Genomic DNA, 20,236 nt, shown 5'->3' with positions numbered 1-20,236 from the left:
CATGGACTCTTGCCAATATGAAAGAAATGAATTTATCAGGTAAGTTCTTACATAAATTATGTTTTTTCATTCCGCACTTCAGGTGTTAGTTTTTTTTCTATCACTCTCTCCCCATTGATGTCTATGGGGGAAGCGTGCACAAGCACGTCAAAGCAGCCCTTGGATTTTGTTCGGTATGGAGCTTAACACAACATATCGCACATCAGAAGGAGGCTTTACAGTAACTTGTAATGGCAGCGCTATTGAAAGTGAAATAACGCAACTTTTTTGGTGTTATTTTCTCACCCTGTTTAGCAGAAATATCATAATCCCTAATGTCTAAAATCCCGAAAATCAAAATGCAGAAAGAACAAAATCTCTAAATTATAAAATCCAGAAAATCAAAATCTCGAAAATGCAAAATCCGTAAACGTAAAAAACCTATAGATATGATGAGCTGTGATGTCTCCATCTTCACTATCATTTTGACTCTGCCTGGGGGGGTTCAAGAGGGGTGAACCTCATTCCCCAATGTTCATTGGGGTGGATGCCAGAGGATCGGCGAGGCTCCCCCTTAAAAATTCATTAACAAGGTAATCTTGCGGGAGTGTTTCTGGATGCTGGTTTTTGGTATTTTACAAGTTAGGGATTTTATTTTTTCGGGATTTTAATATTCGGAATTATGTTGTGTCAGCATTTTTAAGTTTTGGTTTTTAGAACTTTGGGATTGCAGCATTTTGTCTAGTGTACTTTGGTCTTTTGATATAGACCCACACATACTGTATATAGACAAATAAAGAAGCGCAAACATGAAATAGCATATTTATGCAATATTCCTTTTTAATAAAGGTTTTAACTATTTATTTACTGTAAATATTTGTCATTCCAATGTTCTGCAAATATCAAAATATTTTTATTTATTTATAAATAGTTATTCATATATATATATATATATATATATATATATGTGTGTGTATATTGATTCTACAAAAAAAATCATATATATGTAGAAATATGTATTTATGAATAAATAGAACATATTCTTGTATGTGAAGAACATTGGAATGTGAAATATTCATGTTTTCATGTTGAATTAGCGCACATGAGAATTATATCAGGTTTGAGCGAGAGTGGAGTGTGTTTTTTTTTCAACCATTTTTTCTCCATTGACTTCTATGGGGAATATGTGAATGTGCACGCGATATTCTAAGTTTGACTTTTTGCTCTCGTCGGGTTAGCGAAAACAGTTTTTTTTAAACTCATAATACAAGTGAAACCTGATGTGTGCAAAAAGCTTACTTCTAACACAGTTAACGCTTGAGCGGGAGAGTTAAATAGCGCTCCACTTGTAATCTGGCCCAGAATGTTTTGCTATGTGCAATAAAAAAAATCAATATGCTTTAATTTTTCATTGTTTTCCCTATTTACCTGTAATTTAATTTTGAAAATTGTGAGTTTTCTAGTTCTGAGAACAAGACATGCATAGTGCAGCTTAACCATGCTAAATATCTATCCTTTAATGGCCTCAGTAGAAATGATAAGATAAGAAAGTTCAAAGCAATGGAACTTTGCTAACAAAATCACATTCACAGGTTTTGTCAATCCTGGTAACAAGCCAAGATTATCTACTCCAAATAAGTGATGGTTGAAATTTGTCTATTGAAAAACAATTGCAGCAAATAAGGTGTTAAATTAAAAATGTTAACACTCACCTAGTATGTTAATTTATTACAAAACACTGTAATTACAAATGGCTAGATTACAAGTGTTGCGGTACGGCTTTTAATGCTGGAACGCATATTATGAGTCGTGTCGGTATAGCTATACCGCAAGCATTTTAGCCTGTAACGCAACGTCCGTTCCACACTCAAACAAATTACGTTTTTGTGTGGGATTTTCATAGCGCCGGTATTACAGGTTGTGCGTTCAGGCTTAAAAGCTTGTGTTACAGCCTATACTGACACGATCCATACCACCATCTAAGAGCAGTAGTTATGGATTTTTTGCGAAACAAAAATGTTTCACAAAACTCATAGCTAAAGTGTTACACAGTACACTAACACCCATAAACTACCTATTAACCCCTAAACCACTACCCTCATGCATTGCAAACACTATTTAAAACGTATTAACCCCTAATCTTCCACCCACCCCATCGTAACTATTAAATAAACCTAATAACCCCTAATCTGCCGTCCACCCACATCGCCAACACTATTTAAATATATTAACTCATAATCTGCCGCTCCCCGACATCGCCGCCACTATAATAAAGTTATTAACTCCTAAACCTTCAGCCTCTAATATCAAAGGGTTAATTCAGCTTTACTCCCTTCTTCATCAGAGAACCTCTGATGAAGAAGGGAGTAAAGCTGAATTAACCCTTTGAAACGCATCAGGTATTATATAGGGCTAGGATTGCCCTTCATGCACACTGGCACTTTGAAAACGAACTTTCACTAAGACTTGCTTACCCACTATTGATTGGACTGAAATAGTACCATCTGCTTATTGGGAAAAAATATATGTTTGTTTATATATGCCTTTGCCATACCTCATTTGCTGAGGTTTTTAAATGTGAGTTTGTATTTGTCTATCTGTATATATATATATGTAATATCATTAAACAGTATTACACTATATTTTCCTTTGACTTTCTTACATGGCATGGTGATTGAGACCGAAAGTTTCCATCTACCAGGACACCAAGAAGGGCACAAGTATCCTAAAGCAAAGAAAGTTTCATCTGCCAGTGGTTGTATATCCAAAAGGACACAATCCTTGTCCAGCGTTATTGAATCATCCTTACCTCATACGATTGAGGGTATCTAATGTAAGTGCATACCCCTAGGGGGATTTATACAAGAACAGAAGAAGATAGAAACATACTCTTCATCTGTCATTTATCTTGACACATTAAGGAACTTTTTATGTCTAATACCTCTTTTTCATTCAGTTTTCGTGCACTCCTTGAATATGTGTTTTAATATATTTATTTTTTAAGTCAATTTGTCACTATGCAGTATATTGTGGGCATATAGTGTGTTTACCTGTCACCCTGTATCGCCCTCTATGTATTACTATTAGCCCTATTCAGGCTTTTACATTATCTCCTTACTCACACAGTGCCATCTCTATAAATCTTGTGTATGCATATATATGTATATATATTTATAATATGCAGTAGGATGAATTCTTGTAACATAGAGAATATCCAATAGTACTGCTATAGTTTACTAATTAACAACTATTAATATTTTGTATGTGGTTATTATCAGAATAACATAGTTACCTGTATATGAAACTAGCCTAACATCATTGAATAAATGTGTTCATCTGTTGAAAATTAAGGGGTTCTTTGGTAAATGCTGTTGATTGGTTTATAATTTTATGGGTTGTATTTGATTTATACAAAAACGGATTTGTCTAGGGAGCGCTACAAAGAATAGCTAAAGTGTAACATATATGAATAGGTGACTATGTTATAAAATAGCAATCATAAAATATATCTCACATCAATAGATTCACTACTCAAGAAGACAAATGTAGAAGATTATCCGCAAAAGCTAAATAAGCAGTTAAATAAAATGAAAATTGAAAATATATAAATATAAAATTGAGATGTATGATTTTCAGAGCTGTATGATTTTCAAATAAGAGATTGTTTAGGCAGTCCCAGGGTGATCTTTATACTAGGAGTCCCAATGTAAATCCTATTATGAGACGATATTTGTGGCCTTGGATTTCCAGACAGCTATCCTTTAGTGATTGAATTCAGTGTGTAATTCCTCCCAAAAAGAGGGGAGTTCCTTTTAGTGCAACATAAAGTAGCATAGGTGAAAAACAATATCCGTACTCACAATTAGAACTACTAGTGTCAGCATCAAACACAGATCACTCCTGTTTCGCTGTATGGGGACTTTCCAATAATCTATTACTCTATTGGTCTATGCTGGATGAAACACCCTGTCAGGTGTATATCGGGATAAATGTATATCCGTTATGTATTAGTTCTAGGAACAGGCAGAACTCGATGGCTACTAGTAATTATTCTGTCCGGTCTGATCGTACTCAACAAATCAAGACCCTCAGATCTGCCGTCGGCAGTTTACTGCACCACTAACCAGAGTTTAATTACCAAATTTCAAAATAACAGGTGTGTTTCACTAAGAAAGCATAAGGGCAACACGTTTCAAATTTTGTTCATTCTCAAGCTCGTAACAGAGCATACCATGTGCTCCGCTTTAAACCTATCCTATTAGTTCTATTGGATAATTAGTGGCCACACACTTTTAAGGGCCATTCTATGATAACAGAAGACAACGTTAAAGCCTGGTATCTTATAACAGGCTAAACTTTATTGTTGCGATTTTAGTTATATGTTTGATACATTGTATTATTGTATTAGGTCGATCTAAAGTGTGTTATTTATGTTTTATTAAATATTAATGTTTTATATGTAACCAGCACCTTCATAATTTTTGTGTTTCATTAGGAAGAATTCTGGAAAACTCCAGAATTTTATATTTATATATTTTCAATTTACATTTTATTTAACTGCTCATTTAGCTTTTGCAGTTAATCCTCTACATTTGTCTTCTTGAGTAGTGAATCTATTGATGTGAGATATATTTTATGATTGCTATTTTATAACATAGTCACTTATTCATATATGTTACACTTTAGCTATTCTTTGTAGCGCTCCCTAGACAAAGCCGTTTTTGTATAGTACCTTCCTATATAGGGCCTATGAGAGATCCCTAGTTTCTAGTTGGAGTTTGTGTAACATTTTGTTTGGCACCGGTCACTCCCCAAGTATCTTATATTTGATTTATAGCCATATTGTATTTACTTATAAATATTATTGATTTACTAAAATTGGTGTAAGGCTTTTAATCACTGCATTGACTGGTAGCTATTTAGTATTAGATAATCATATTGTGTTCTTAGTAAATGCTGCTGTTTCATTTCAAACTGTTCTAGAACTTTTGTTGTATCTGGTTTGCAATTATTAAAGGGACAGTAAACTGTAAAATTGTTTTTATATTAATGTATTTTCAATGACTTGTCATACTAGCTGCAGAGTATAAAATGTATGAGAAATTGCATTTCAGATTTATTTGTGTATATGAAGTAGTTGGATTTGTGCTTTTAAACCACAGCCTATTACAATGGGTTGAGCTTCAGGTAATATCATATCTCATTATGTTATCACTTTGTGTACACACACTGGCTTTTTATCTTATATTTGTCTGGAAAACTAAAGTTCAATACATAGAGAGAACAATGAAAAAATATAATTGTATTACTTAACTATCCTGCACCCCACTGTGAGTGTCATTTCTTTTGCTGGCTGTGTTTACTTAGGTTATTCAATAGATAAGACTCCAGTATCAAAACTTTCAGTATAGGTTGGGATACCACAGCTAAATCAGCTATTTCACAGGCCAATATAGGCGTAAAGGAGCTACTTGTAAACAATTTAAAAACACTCCAGCAGGTAAAATGGATAATTTGGAACAATTTAAATGGGAGCAATTGTTTGGGTAAACTGTCCCTTTAAGTCAGGACTTGTTTTGTTTTTTTTAAATATAATTCTGCATTCACACCTCCTAGTGTAGAAGACAATTGGGTTGAAGTAAACATTATTATTATTAATGCTCTATTATAGGGCCATAATACCCAAATATTTAAACACTTGAAAGTGATGCAGTATAGCTGTAAAAAGCTGACTAGAAAATATCACCTAAACATCTATGTAAAAAAGAGAGATATTTTAACTCAAAAGTTTCTCAGTAGCCACATCCCATTGTAAAGGACTTCTAAGCAGCATATCAGTATGTCTGTCCCGGGACAGAGGAAGGAGCGAGCTTTTGTGCACACTCATCTTATTTCCCTATTCAGTGTAAGGAAGTTTACAATGAAATCTCATGAGAGTTAAGTGAAATCTCATGAGATCACAGTAAAAGAGCTCATGACCTCAGCACTGCTGATGTTGATTGGCTGCTGTTCATTTCTTCATTTTTTTAAAAAAAATTTTACCTGCAGCTGGGCTGCAGCTGAGTATAACTTTTTGCACAGAACTTACTCTGCTGAGTTGAGGAAATTGTGAGGTAAAATATCTTCCATTTTTACATAGAGATGCTCAGGTGATATTTTCCTGTTAGATCTTTACAGTTATGCTGCATCAGTTTCAAGTGATTTAGCATATGAGTATTATGTCCCTTTAAATCTTTTATATTTTTGTCATAATTGACTCTGTTTTATTGTGTTATCACTGTTATCACTGTTCTGTATTTACAGTACCACCTATTAAAGGAATTTAGGAAATTGTTTAAAAGGGTTAAACTTTAATGTGTAGTTTTTAATTGTATTTTATCATTAATTATTACATTAATAGACCTGCTAAAAGTAAGCTATGTTAAAAACAAAAGTAATTAGATAAAACCTTACAAGATTACTTAAAGGGACACTGAACCCAAAAAAAATTATTTTGTGATTCAGATAGAGCGTGCAATTTTAAGCAACTTTCTAATTTACTCCTATTAGCAAATGTTCTTCATTCTCTTGGTATCTTTATTTGAAAAGCAAGAATGTAAGTTAAGATGCCGGCCCATTTTTGGTAAACAACCTGGGTTGTTATTGCTGATTGGTGGATATAATTAATCCACCAATAAACAAGTGCTGTCAAGGGTTTTGTTTGTTGTTTTTTTTTTTCAAATAAAAATAGCAAGAGAACGAAAAAAATTGGTAATAGGAGTAGAAAGTTGCTTAAAATTGCATGCTCTATCTGAATCACGAAAGTATTCCTTTAAGAAATATACTGATAACCTGATACTGAAATTCAAAATGTGCACTTCAGTATTTAACAGCTAGTTCGAGTGATACAGTTTTTTTATATATATTAAGGTACTTAAAAATATATCATTCCTCACCTGAATTTCCCACTGCTTTTGTAATAGTTCTCAATTGGTAAGTTGATGTTTTTCACCTCATAACATGGTGCTTGATATTTACATATTTTCTGAAAATTAAAAGAAAAATATTGCAGAAAATTAATTAAAAAATAAATAATATATGAACAGCAGAAATAAATAATATTAATAATGTAAAGCAAAAGCAAAGAAATACAGGACTGAGAAAAAAAATCAAAAAGAGAAAGGGTCCAATTAACAAAAACTTACCTGGATGGAGAGAAATCACACATACACACACACACACACTCACACACACCTATATATATATATATATATATATATATATATATATATATATATATATATATATATATATATATATATATATATATGCATGTCTCTCCTTCAGATCCACAACCTTTATAGCAAGATAAACAGCACTGAAACTAAAATTTGACTTTTTAAGATTCTTTGAGGGACAAAACTTCTTAGATAATGTCACCAGACCAGAAAGGTTTAGAGAATTAGTTTCTATTTCAGAAAAAAATATATTAAATATATAAAAAAATACAAGAGGTAACAAAAGCTTAAAGGTAACTTGGGAAATTGCACAATATTATTATACCCAAAATATGAATCATAGGCAAACAATGTTAGTATGACTAAAAATTCAAAATATATTGGTTTAAATAAAGAATAAGATTTACTAATTTAATAATATAAGACATCAGAACATTGGTTTCATGCAACACTTTCCAATCTTCATTTTAAAATGTCATACAGATCAGTTAGACATGTTAACTGTTACAATGACAGCAGAAAAGGGCAGCAAAATAACATCTGTCTAGAAATTGATTGCTGAATAGCCTAGGATATATAGTAATTCAAAAGTCATAAAACCTCCAGATTCATGTTTCCCTTATGTTTAATTTATAGGTATTTCTAAATCTTTCAGAGAGCTAGAAGACTTAACTGTTACAAGTCACAAATTAATTGATGGTATTTATGTAGAGGTTATGTTAAAAATGGAAATAAAAAGGCATTCAATCAAAATAGTTTATGATGCATGAACGAAAAAGATGACTATATCTATACTATATTTGACTATATTTCATACTGTGTATGATTGACAAGCTCTCATCTACTGTATGTTTTAATACCAAGATAAACACAGTTATTGTGTGAAACGGCAAATGTTTATGTGAGTTTTGGTTGGATTGCCACTTTTATCATGGTATCAGGTATTTAACAACTGAAAATACGTTTTCCAGAACTTTTTTATTTAAAACTTTAAAATTGTGATTAATCCAACAACATGCTTCCGATATTGCCTGAAACTGAAATCCGTTATCAGGAGCAGATATCGGGGGGAGGCAGTTAAGACTGTTAAGACAGTTATTATATGTTATATGCTATTTCTTGGAGACTGTTGCTCTATATTGACATGCTGCAACTATTAACATTTAGGCTGCAACATGACACAAATTGGATATTTAACAATATTTAATATTAAATTATAGTTAATGCATTTATGGTAATAATTGCATGTGTCCTTTTTTATTAGAACTGAAATCTTTATAGTCTTGTTGAACTCTATATTCTATAGAATTGATAGTAAAACCTGTCACATGATTTGAAGAAGAAGAAAAAGTAAAGTAATATAAATTAATTTATACTTACAACGTGTGGCAATTTTGTGACTGTTGATTTTAAAGAGAAAACTATTGTTGTCCCACTTTTCCCGTTAGGAGAAGAAACCAGTAATAGTGTCGCCTCTGCTGGATGTAAGAAGCGACTTGTATATGTCAGCTTTACAGATATTCGTCCCCTAGAATAAAACAAAAATAATGTACCCTCTGTTTTGTGTTTATAAAGCATTTTATCCAAAAGCTCAACAGGGAACTGATTAACTTGGAAAGTTCTCAGAAAGCCTAGTTTGGCGAAATGCGCATCAGGTGCTCTTAGAGCTCTTCTAGCCTCTGTGAGTTTACCTAATTACAATAGCTCATACACGGTCTCTGAATTACTCACATTATGCACTAATTATTAGCTGTATCGTGACTTTGGCAGGCCTATACCGCTCCAGTATTGCACCTAGATAGGATAATATGTGCTGAGTTCAATCCTCTTTTATAGACAGTCATATTGGTGCAATCCGTGAGCCTTTTTTGGTATGCACCTGTCTAAGTCTATCTGTAACACATCGCTGATTCTACGTATGGTATTATGAACCACCTATGATCTATATACTAACTCAAGGGACAGTCAACACCAGAATTTTTGTTGTTTAAAAAGATAGATAATCCCTTTATTACCCATTCCCCAGTTTTGCAAAACCAACACTGTTATATTAATACACTTTTTACTTCTGTGACTAACTTGTATCTAAGCAACTTCTGACCACCCCTAATCACATGACTTTTAGTTATTATCTATTGACTTGCATTTTAGCCGATTAGTGCAGTGTCTGCCACTAGCCACGGGCGTGATCACAATGCTATCTATATGGCCTACAAGAGCTAGCTCTCCCCTGCTGTGAAAAGTAAATAAAATAGAGGCGGCCTTCAAGGGCTTATAAAGTATTTTATGTGCCTTCCTAGGTTTGCTTTCAACTAGAATACCAAGAGAACAAAGCAAAATTGTTGATAAAAGTAAACTGGAAAGTTGTTTAAAATGACATGCCCTATTTGAAAAATGAAAGTTTTTTTTGGACTTGACTGTCCCTCATATTATCTTTATGGTTAGGTTGTCCCTTTTTTTTCCTAGCTGTACCTGTTTATATTTGTTTATACATTTTTTGTGCAACCCTTTTTTACTCAACCTGTCAATTACCCTGTACATGTGTAGTGAAGCAAGTATTAAGGTTGCTTCTTACATTGCGTTAAGCAGGCTTGCTCGTGCCATTCTACAAGGGATCCAAAGAAGTGTTTTATTCATAGATAGAGCTTACAATGTCCAGCGTGTCATAAGTATGTGCCTCCTCATTCATGAGATTGTGCACATTTTTGTTTTACAACTACAAAATAAATTTATAGAAAGGATTATTCTGATACAGCTATTTTTGTAAATTCTGTCTCTTTATATTACATTATGTAATGGGTACAATAACTCATTCAATAAACAGACTACATGAGTTACTAAGTTCATAAAATACGGTCAAAGCAGACAGTTTTATCTACTAAAGCCCTTTCCTTTCTCAGCAGTATTTCAGTGATGAGTTTGGTATCATGGGAAATAAACACTAAAGTGGATGAACAAAATTATGGAAAAGGCTTCGACATTCCGCACTTGAAATGAAGAAAGTCTGAAAAATATTTAAATTCATTTGAATACTAAGGAATGTGATAAAGATTTGTAAAAAAAAAAGTAAAATTATTATAATCTGCTCCTACATAAATCTGAAGCCAGTGTTTTCTTTTGGTAAATGTTTTAAAAAAATCTTGTTTATTAAAATGTGAAACAAAATTAATGTTTATTCTGGGAACTGTAGTGCAAAATCAATGTATTTCATGATTTAGAAAAAAATATCTAAACTAGGATTTCTAATAAGGATAAAGAAATATATGTTCCAGCGCTACGGAATTTGGCGGCGCTATACAAATAAATGATAATAATAATATGTTCGCTGTTATTAGTTCTAAAACTAAGATTGGCAGAAGAAAACCCCTACATAAAAGCATACAAGTTTCACTATTTCTTTTTTTTTTTTTTAATAAATAATATCTTGTTTGCTGCAATGGTTTTTAAATAGCCAAACTCAATGCACCATTTGCCTTACTTCGAGAAGCCAATCTAGGCTTGAGTCTGCAGACAACAAGGCTACCTTGTTAATTATGTTAGTATAAAGTACATTGTTTTGCAGCTGATATTAATGAAAGGGACAGTAAAGTCAAAATTACACTTTCATAATTCATATAAAGCATGCAATTTTAAACAACTTTTCCATCTACTTTTGCTATCTAATTTGCTTTGCTAATTTTTTATCCTTTGTTGAAAAGCATACCTAGGTAGGCTCAGAAGCAACAGTGCACTACTGGAAGCTAGCTGCTGATTGATGGCTGCAGATATATGCCTCTTGTCATTGGCTCACCAGATCTGTTCAGCAGCTCCCAGTAGCTAATTTCAACAAAGGATATCAACAAAATGAAACATATTTTATAATAGAATTGGAAATTTGTTAAAGATTGTATGCTTTATCTGAATCATGAAAAAAGTGTTTCATGTCCTTTTAAAGCCAATTAGGGAAAGTTATGTAGCAGGATTAGCCTTGATAAGTTAACAGATGGCTTTTCTGATTTCTGAGTTTTAGAAAGTCCCCAATTTTCAAAAATAAGTCACATGAAAAGGGGCAAAATGAATAAAGAAACTGAATTGCAATGTTGTTTTGTTACGCATAACTAAATATTTTGTATAAAAAAGGTGTTTACTGTGCCTTAAGCTTACACCTATAAACTAAAATAAAGCTGGGGCTGATTTCTAATGTGTTGTTACATTCAAATTCTAACAACTCAAACGTAAGCATTGTGCATGAGAAACATTTAGCTATAATAAAAGGTTGTGCAATGCTGTTTCTGCATACGCCACAAACATTTCATATTTTCTTCCTATAATTTCTTCAGCCAAATCTGAAATGACATTCTGTAATGACAGTTATATGGAAAAAATCTTACAAGAAGGTGCTCAGGAAAGCATTCAAATCACACAACAAGTAAGTTATTAACTTGTCAGAGATTCAAGCTGAGCTTTAAAATTATACCAGACTTTGATATAAAATTCATTAAAAATAACTATGTTAGAATATCATTATGGTTCACTAACATAAGGATAAAAGTATATCTGCTAGTATTAATAATGATGGATCAATAATTCATGCATTACCATATTTACAGCTCCAGTCTCGGGTTATGAAATGCTATTCATGGGATAATTAATCCACAAGAGTCTTAACTAGGATTAGTTACCATGAAATGAAACTCTAGCACAAATGTCTTTAAAATGTCTTTGCTCTCTAATTTTAGTTGATTTTTAAATACATTATATTATATATTTGATTTTTTTACATACTACCGCTAAAATATGTCTTGGGTAGTAAAGAGCTAACTACAATGTGGTACATTCTAACCTTACTAAGAACCCTATCTAATTTTCCTACTCTGTATACTTATATTTGATATGGTAATAAATTGCATGTATAAAAAGAAGTCTGCAATATACTTTCATTATTTATTTTGGCCCCTTTTCATGTAATTCCATTCTGAAATTTTTAAATTTTCAGGTCCTGCTAGAAATGGAAGTGCAGAACTCTGTTATATTCCACACATCCATTGGCTGCACACTCTAGTGACCTATCTATAACTGTCCCTAATTGGCCACAGCAGAGAAGGTAACCTAAGTTACAACATGGCAGTTTTCATTGTTTTATAGACACTAAAACTTTACACTTATTTTTTTCAATATTTAAACAACTAATGACATTTTAAAAAATACATCTACATGTTATTCTTAGACTAATCTTTTCTTTGAGTACATCATTCTATCTAACATTTATTTAGTGTTTAATGTCCCTTTAACTGTATGCAACTTTAAAATTTAAACTATGGAATATTTCTCAGAACTCTTAGATGTCTTACATCCCATGTCAGATCTGAATAGGAAAAGATGCGTTTAGAGAAATACTGCAATATAAATTTAACTGCTTCATTTTAATAGCCTAGGATTAAATTTACACTCTGGAGTTATACTGGCACTACTTGTAAAGGGATATAAACATGTTAATTTCAAGACTAAGAATGCTGGAGATGAAAGAGTAAAGAATGGTCCTATGTGTTGCAGGTTCCAAAAACAACAGTAAATGTACAAAATAATTTTAAATCATTGGGTCCTATATCTTAAACCTGAGTCTAATGAATTTCCATTCTTATGCTGTTAGCACAAACCTGTTTGAAAAATAAACAATTTTTTATGCTTGTGATATGGGTTTTCCATTAGAGATGAGCATTTGTATCCTTTGTGAGGATCCGATTGTGTAAGTAGGCAACTGCTTGTGCCTTGTTTGGATCTTTTCATAGCTGGATTGATTCTAGTGAGAGATCACCACACTAAGATCTGTGCAAATCCAGTGTGGGGATATTTTACTAGAATCAATCTAGCTACCAAAAGATCTGAATGGCACGAGCGGTTGCCTGCTTACACAATCGGATCTTCCCAAAGGATCCAAATAGACATTCCGATTATCCATCAATGGAACTACACGATTTATTAGCCAGTAAGCTTTTATTACATAAAACACAGACCTCTGGTTAGTTTCAGTATCAATTAAAAAAATAAGTAAACATATGTAAGTAAAAATATTACTAAAGTGTATAATGTTTCTTTAAAAGTACAATAAACACATTGTAAAATCAAAATGTTTAATTATGGGTAGAAAAAAACAACCTTTTCAATAAACTTTCATTATTAATTGTGTCCTTTTCTGTAATTTAATTTGTTGGTTTTCTCAAAACCTCTGAGTTTCTGTAAAGTAATGAGTGTCACCTTGTTGGCATCTAGACTTTCTTACCTTATCTATCTCTTCTGCTGAGGACATTCAGGAAAATTTATGAAACAGGTTATACAAGGCTATGTGGAAACCTTGCTAGATAGTTACTTTAACAATCCTATATTTCACATAGCTTTGTTTGAACACTCTATTGTCACTTGTTTTATATATATATATATATCCCTAAATGTCCTCAGCAAAAGAGATAAATAAGGTGGAAAATCTAGCTTCCAAGATGGTGGCACTGATTGCTTTATAAAAAATGAAGTACTTTATAGAAAATAACATAATTTAAAAAAAAATACATCTACCTACTATTTTAGGCTAATTTTGTATTTGTATACATCATTATATCTAGCATTTAAGTACTGTTTAATATCCTTTTAACATATTTCTACAGTTAATAAAAAAACATAAGGTAAAATGTAAATGTGTGTACAGTTTAACAAAGAATTGCTTGTGTGTCTGATAAAAAGGTTACTTACTTTGGGACAATTGTTATTATATTTCCGTTAGGTAATGAGAAATCAGCTGACTCTCTGCCCACAATTGTAGCTTTGTACAGAAGTGTTTTGCTGCTTGGATTTTTCAGAGAAATCTATTTCACCAACAAAAAAACAGAAAGGTCAGCGCTATTGATTGTGGCTATATACAGGAGTCAGTTAGTAAAATGCCAGCCTTTGTGGCAGCATATGGATCATTTTCATTGAATTAAGGGAAGCACATTAAATTGTTAATCAACACTTTTATTAGGAAGGAAAAGTATATATTTATTTGTTAAATCAGTTCTGTTCTTAGTAGTTGCTGTTTTTATTCTTGTATTGATCATATTATGTCTACACCACATGCACAAGCATTACACTTTGAATGGATCATTATAATTTAATGTCCATAAAAAGAGATAGTTTTGATATTGTTTAGCCAATTCTGAAATTCAGTAAACGTGACTCAGATATGCTTACGATCTCTTAGATTTACCTATTTAAGTATTTATACAAGTGGTTGATTGGAAGACTACAGTCTAGCTTTTATATAATAGTCATATAATGGTTTACAAATTACTGTCAGATTTCACTTAAAGGGATAGAAACCCCCAAAATGTTCTGACATGATTTGGATAGAACATACAATTTTAACACCTTAACGACCAAGGACGTGACAGGCACGTCCTACAAAACCAATTGTTAATGACCAAGGACGTGCCTGGCACGTCCTCTTGGGTTTTAAGCGCTGGAAGCAATTGCTTCCAGACGCTTTCAGGGTATTGCAGCGATGCCTCAATATTGAGGCATTGTGCAATACCCTTTTTTAAGCAAACCAATGCAGAGAAAGCCACTATGTGGAACTCTGTGCATCGGCCAGGGATGGTGCCAATCATGGGTGGCGTGGGAGGGATATGAGGGAGGGAGGTGGGCGGCCCATCACTAGACCAGTTCCAGTGAGTGGGGATCAAGTTCCATGAGTGCACGCAAGGGGGCAGGAGCGTGCGTGATACACATATTAAGTGTAAGGGAAGGGGGGAGATGGAGGGGGAATAAGTGTTGGGAAAGGGATTTGGGAGAGGGAGGGAGTAGGGTATTGAGGGGGGGGGGGCAGTTACACTGCAGAAAAATATTGTATTTATATTATTTATAAAAAAAGCCAAATTGTGACCAAACTGGGTACTGGCAGACAGCTGCCTGTACTTAAGATGGTGGCAAATAGGTAGGAGGTAGGGTTAGAGAGCTGTTTGGGGGGGATCAGGGAGGTTGGGGGCTAATATATACTAAAAGAAATGAACAGATTGTATTAGATCTTAAAACAAAAACAATTCTTGCATAAAATTACAAAGAAACAACACTCTCCTTAGATTTAGACTGCTGCCTTCTTTCAGTCTCTCAAAAAAAAAAAGTGAAAAATAAGGATCCTTGATAAATTAAAGATGGTGCCAGTCTTAAAGGAATTACTTCAAAGGTGTAGATATCTCTACCAAATAAAGGAGAAGGGCTTGTCGTGTGTATTAAAGCCAAATATTATATATGCAGTATACTCACTCCATAAAGTTGTAATATCAGCAGATCTGGAGCAGAGCCTCTTGTTATGTATATTTCAACCAAACTAGGATAAAATAAAAGCTCCAATAAGGATATAGCAAACCACTTTGTATTTAAACAAAATAGTAACTCACTCCATATAAATCCAGTTTCCAGCGATGTCACAGCAACAGAAAGAAGCAAATATACACTGGCCCCTATTTATGAAAGTCTGGCGGACCTGATCCGACAGTGCGGATCAGGTCTGCCAGACCTCGCTGAATACGGCGAGCAATACGCTCGCCGTATTCAGCATTGCACCAGCAGTTCACAAGAGCTGCTGGTGCAACGCCGCCCCCCGCTGACTCGCGGCCAATCGGCCGCCAACAGGGGGGTGTCAATCAACCCGATCGTACTCGTCTTTGTCTTTGTGACCGCTCCTTCATAACTGCTGTTTCTGGCGAGCCTGCAGCCTCCATTCGAAGCTTGATTAATATGCCCCTATGTGTCGATTTAAAAAGAACAAAGCTTTAATATTTAGCTTAGCTCAACGTTTTTCAATGTTAAAAATGTCTTTCTCAAGAGCAAATAAAAACAAATGTGAATTGCAATAGTGTCTTTGCTTTTTTCTGTTGCTGTGACATCGCTGGAAACTTAATTTATATGGAGTGAGTTACAATTTTGTTTAAATACAAAGTGGCTTACTATATCCTCATTAGAGCTTTCATTCTATCCTAGTTTGGTTGAAATATACATAACAAGAGGCTCTGCTCCAGATCTGCTGATATTACAACTTTATGGAGTGAGTATACTGCATATATAATATTTGGCTTTAATACACACAACAAGCCCTTCTCCTTTATTTAGCAGAGATATCTACACCATTGAAGCAATTCCTTTAAGACCTGCGCCATCTGCAATTTATCAAGGATCCAAAGCTATATATGTCTGCTATTTCTGAAAAAAAGGGGATCCCAGAGAAGCATTTACAACCATTCTTTCATGATTGCACAAGCTGTTTGTAAATCATTTCAGTGAGAAACCTAAAGTTTGTGAAAAAGATAACAATTTTTTTTTTATTTGATCGTATTTGGCGGTAAAATTTTACCAAAATGGGCCTAGATCAATACTTTGGGTTGTCTGCTAAAAAAAAGTATATACATGTGACGGGTTATTCAGGGATTCCTGACAGATATCAGTGTTACAACGTAACTATCACTAATTTTGGAAAAAAGAATGGTTTGGAAATAGCAAAGTGCTACTTGTGCTTATTGCCCTATAACTTGCAAAAAAAGCAAAGAACATGTAAACATTGGGTATTTCTAAATTCGGGGCAACATTTAGAAACTATTTAGCATGGGTGTTTTTGGTGGTTGTAGATGTGTAACAGATTTTGGTGGTCAAAGTTAGAAAAAGCATGTTTTTTTAAATTTTTTCAGCATATTTTATAATTTTTTTATAGTAAATTATAAGATATAATGAAAATGGCATCGTTAGACATTCAATTTAATGGCAAGAAAAACGGTATATAATATGTGTGGGTACAGTAAATGAGTAAGAGAAAAATTACAGCTAAACACAAACACTGCAGAAATGTAAAAATAGCCCTGGTCCCTAACAGTAAGAACATTAAAAAATGGTCGGGTCACCAAGGGTTTAAATAACTTTCCAATTTACTTCTCAAATTTGCTTCATTCTCTTGTTATCCTTTGCTGAAGAAACAGCAGTGCATTACTGGCAGCTTGCTGAACACATCCAGTTAGCCAATCACAAGAGACAAATGTGTGCAGGCACCAATCAGCAGCCAGCTCCCACTAGTGTAGGATATGTGCGTATTATTTTTCAACAAGCGATAACAAGAGAACGAAGCACATTTGAAAATAAAAGTGGATTTAAAAGTGTTTTAAAATGACATGCTCTATATGAATCATGCAAGTTTAATTGATCATTTAACAAGTCATACATGGGCGAAGAATTCAGCATTACTGAAGCTGCTGTCTAGTTTTCATTCTTCCTACACTGCACAGATTTCTATTATTGTAAACAAGTATAACAATCGTGTTGCTGCTCAGGTTATTACACTCTTAGATGGACATTATTGATAAATACCACACATTGCAATGCAGGGTATTAAATCATTACACAGACATTATTGGAAATTCTTCAATATCTTTATTACCATATTAACTTTGCATAGCACTGTATACAATGTTGGCACTTAATAAATAACAGAGTAATAATAGTAATGCAAAGCAAGGGAACCAAAATTACTTTCTTGTACTGTTTTTTCGCAAGTTACATAAAATTGTTGAATGTAAGTAATATCGATTTTGAAGCTGTAGTTTATAGACTGTATGCGTATAAATAATATGTTATGCTTAAAACCATTTATTATAAAAATGCGCAGGTTCATATATTTAATAAAATTTGAATTTGAAATATATAATACCATTTTTATGAGTTCCGATGTTTAAAACAAACCAAATAAAAAACATCTGTATGTTTGAATGTGAAATGAGAATGAGCGAATAATCTTCTTGTGTCTGATAAGCCATTCGAAGCTTTTGGATAAATGAGAAAGGCTTTTAAAGGACTGCTAAATACAGTAGGATTACATAATTACCAGGTGCATCATAAAAAGACAATGCAATAAAAATCACTCTGAATTTCAAATAACCAGTAGATTTATTTCTGGCAAATGTATTTTTTCACTATTTGCTGGCCCTCTGTATCACGTGACAGCCATCTGCCAATCACAGACTAGTATACTGTACCTATACCTTGTGAACATGTGCACATGCCAGAAAGTGTGAATATAAAAAGGATGTGCAAAATTTGTTAATAGAAGTAAATGGGAAAGTATCTTAAAACTGCACGCTCTATCTGATTCATGAAAGTTGAATATTGACTTTGGTGTCCCTTTAAGTGGTTTTATGTTTGAAAAAAAACAGCTTAAAGGGACACTGTACCCAAATTTTTTATTTTGTAATTCAGAAAGAGCATGCAATTTTAAGCAACTTTCTAATTTACTCCTATTATCAATTTTTCTTCATTCTCTTGCTATCATTATTTGAAAAAGAAGGCATCTAAGCTTTTTTTTGGTTTAAGTACTCTGGACAGCACTTTTTTATTGGTGAATGAATTTATCCACCAATCAGCAAGGACAACCCAGGTTGTTCACCAAAAATGGGCCGGCATCTAAACTTACATTCTTGCATTTCAAATAAAGATACCAAGAGAATGAAGAAAATTTGATAATAGGAGTAAATTAGAAAGTTGCTTAAAATTTCATGCTCAATCTGAATCACGAAAGAAAATTTTTGGGTACAGTGTCCCTTTAATAGGAGCCTATACGTACTCCATTTGGAGGGACTGCAATAGGTTTTGGAAGCACAACTTAAAGCACTTAAAAAGACAGACATCAAAATTAATATTTTATGATTCAGACATACAATTAAAAAAAATTAACTCCTGAAAGATTGAATACACCTTATCAGACGGGTTATTAAAAAATATTATCAACATCAACTGTCAAAAATATTTCTAGTCAGGAGTAAAACATTTTTTTTTAATAAATATTTAATGTTAGTCATTTCAGTAACAAATTTATTGAAATTATAATTTTTTTAGTTAATTGGAAGGTGACAATGACAAACTGGTTTGTAAAAGTTCTATACTTTTTATATTCCAGCAAATTACTTGAGAAACTGTGAGCAAACTAACAACATTAAATATTTAAATTTAATGTACAATTTTAAAAACCCTGTCTGATAAGACTAAAAGATGTTAGTTACAAAGTAGTATCTGGAATATTTTTTTTTTTTAAATTGCTGGTAATAAAAAAAATGGATAAAAAGCTAGTCATCTCCAGAGTATGAATAATATAATACAAATAAAAATAGTGTTTAAAGGAACATGAAACTCCATAAAAATATTTCATGATTCGGATAGAGCATACAATTTTAAACCACTTTCCAATTTATTTCTCTTATCAAATTTGCTTTGTTCCCTTGGTATCCTTCGTAGAAAAAGCAGCAGTGCACTAGTGGGAGTTAGCTAAACAAATAAGGTGAACGAATAACAAGAGGCATGTATGTGCAGCTACCAATCAGCAGCTAGCTCCCAGTACTGCATTACTGCTCATGAGCCTACCTATGTATACTTTTTAATAAAATATACACAAAGAGAACAAAGCAAATTAGATAATAGGAAAGTTGTTTATAATTGCATGCTCTATCTGAATTATGAAAGTTTAATTTTGACGTTACTTACCCTTTAATTCTCTAGCTTTTATAATGTTTGTGTAAAAATGGTCATGTTCTTCAATCGCTAGAATTACCAGAAAAAAAATAAATTATGCTTACCTGATAATTTAATTTCCATCTGTGGGAGGAGAGTCCACTGCTTCATTCATTACTTGTGGGAATTAAAAACCTGGCCACCTGGAGGAGGCAAAGACACCCTAGCCAAATGCTTAAATACCTGCTCCACTCCCCTCATCCCCCAGTCATTCTGCCAAGGGAACAAAAAACAGTAGGAGAAATATCAGGTTATAAATGGTGCCAGAAGAATAATATTAAATTTAGGTCTGCCCACCGAAGCAAATGGGCGGGAGCAGTAGACTCTCCTCCCACAGATGGAAATTAAATTATCAGGTAAGCATAATTTATGTTTCCCATCTTAATGGGAGGAGAGTCCACTGCTTCATTCATTACTTTTGGGAACAAATACCCAAGCTCTAGAGGACACTGAATGAACAAAAGCGGGAGGGTAAAAGTAGGCGAACCCTA

General features: G+C 33.2%; 1 protein-coding gene across 1 annotated transcript in view; it reads right to left on the bottom strand.

Moving 5' to 3' along the window:
* CFAP47 (cilia and flagella associated protein 47) overlaps positions 1-20,236 on the bottom strand; it is an 801,982-nt gene that overhangs the window by 465,020 nt on the left and 316,726 nt on the right. Inside the window, 3 exon segments of the mRNA XM_053705439.1 lie at positions 6,915-7,003; positions 8,577-8,724; positions 13,920-14,032. Of these exon segments, the coding sequence (XP_053561414.1) occupies positions 6,915-7,003; positions 8,577-8,724; positions 13,920-14,032 (350 nt within the window).

Source organism: Bombina bombina, chromosome 3 (genome assembly GCF_027579735.1).
Source record: "Bombina bombina isolate aBomBom1 chromosome 3, aBomBom1.pri, whole genome shotgun sequence".
Lineage (NCBI taxonomy): Eukaryota > Metazoa > Chordata > Amphibia > Anura > Bombinatoridae > Bombina > Bombina bombina.
Note: the sequence above shows the minus strand (reverse complement) of the source record. Positions and strands in the feature narration are given on the sequence as shown.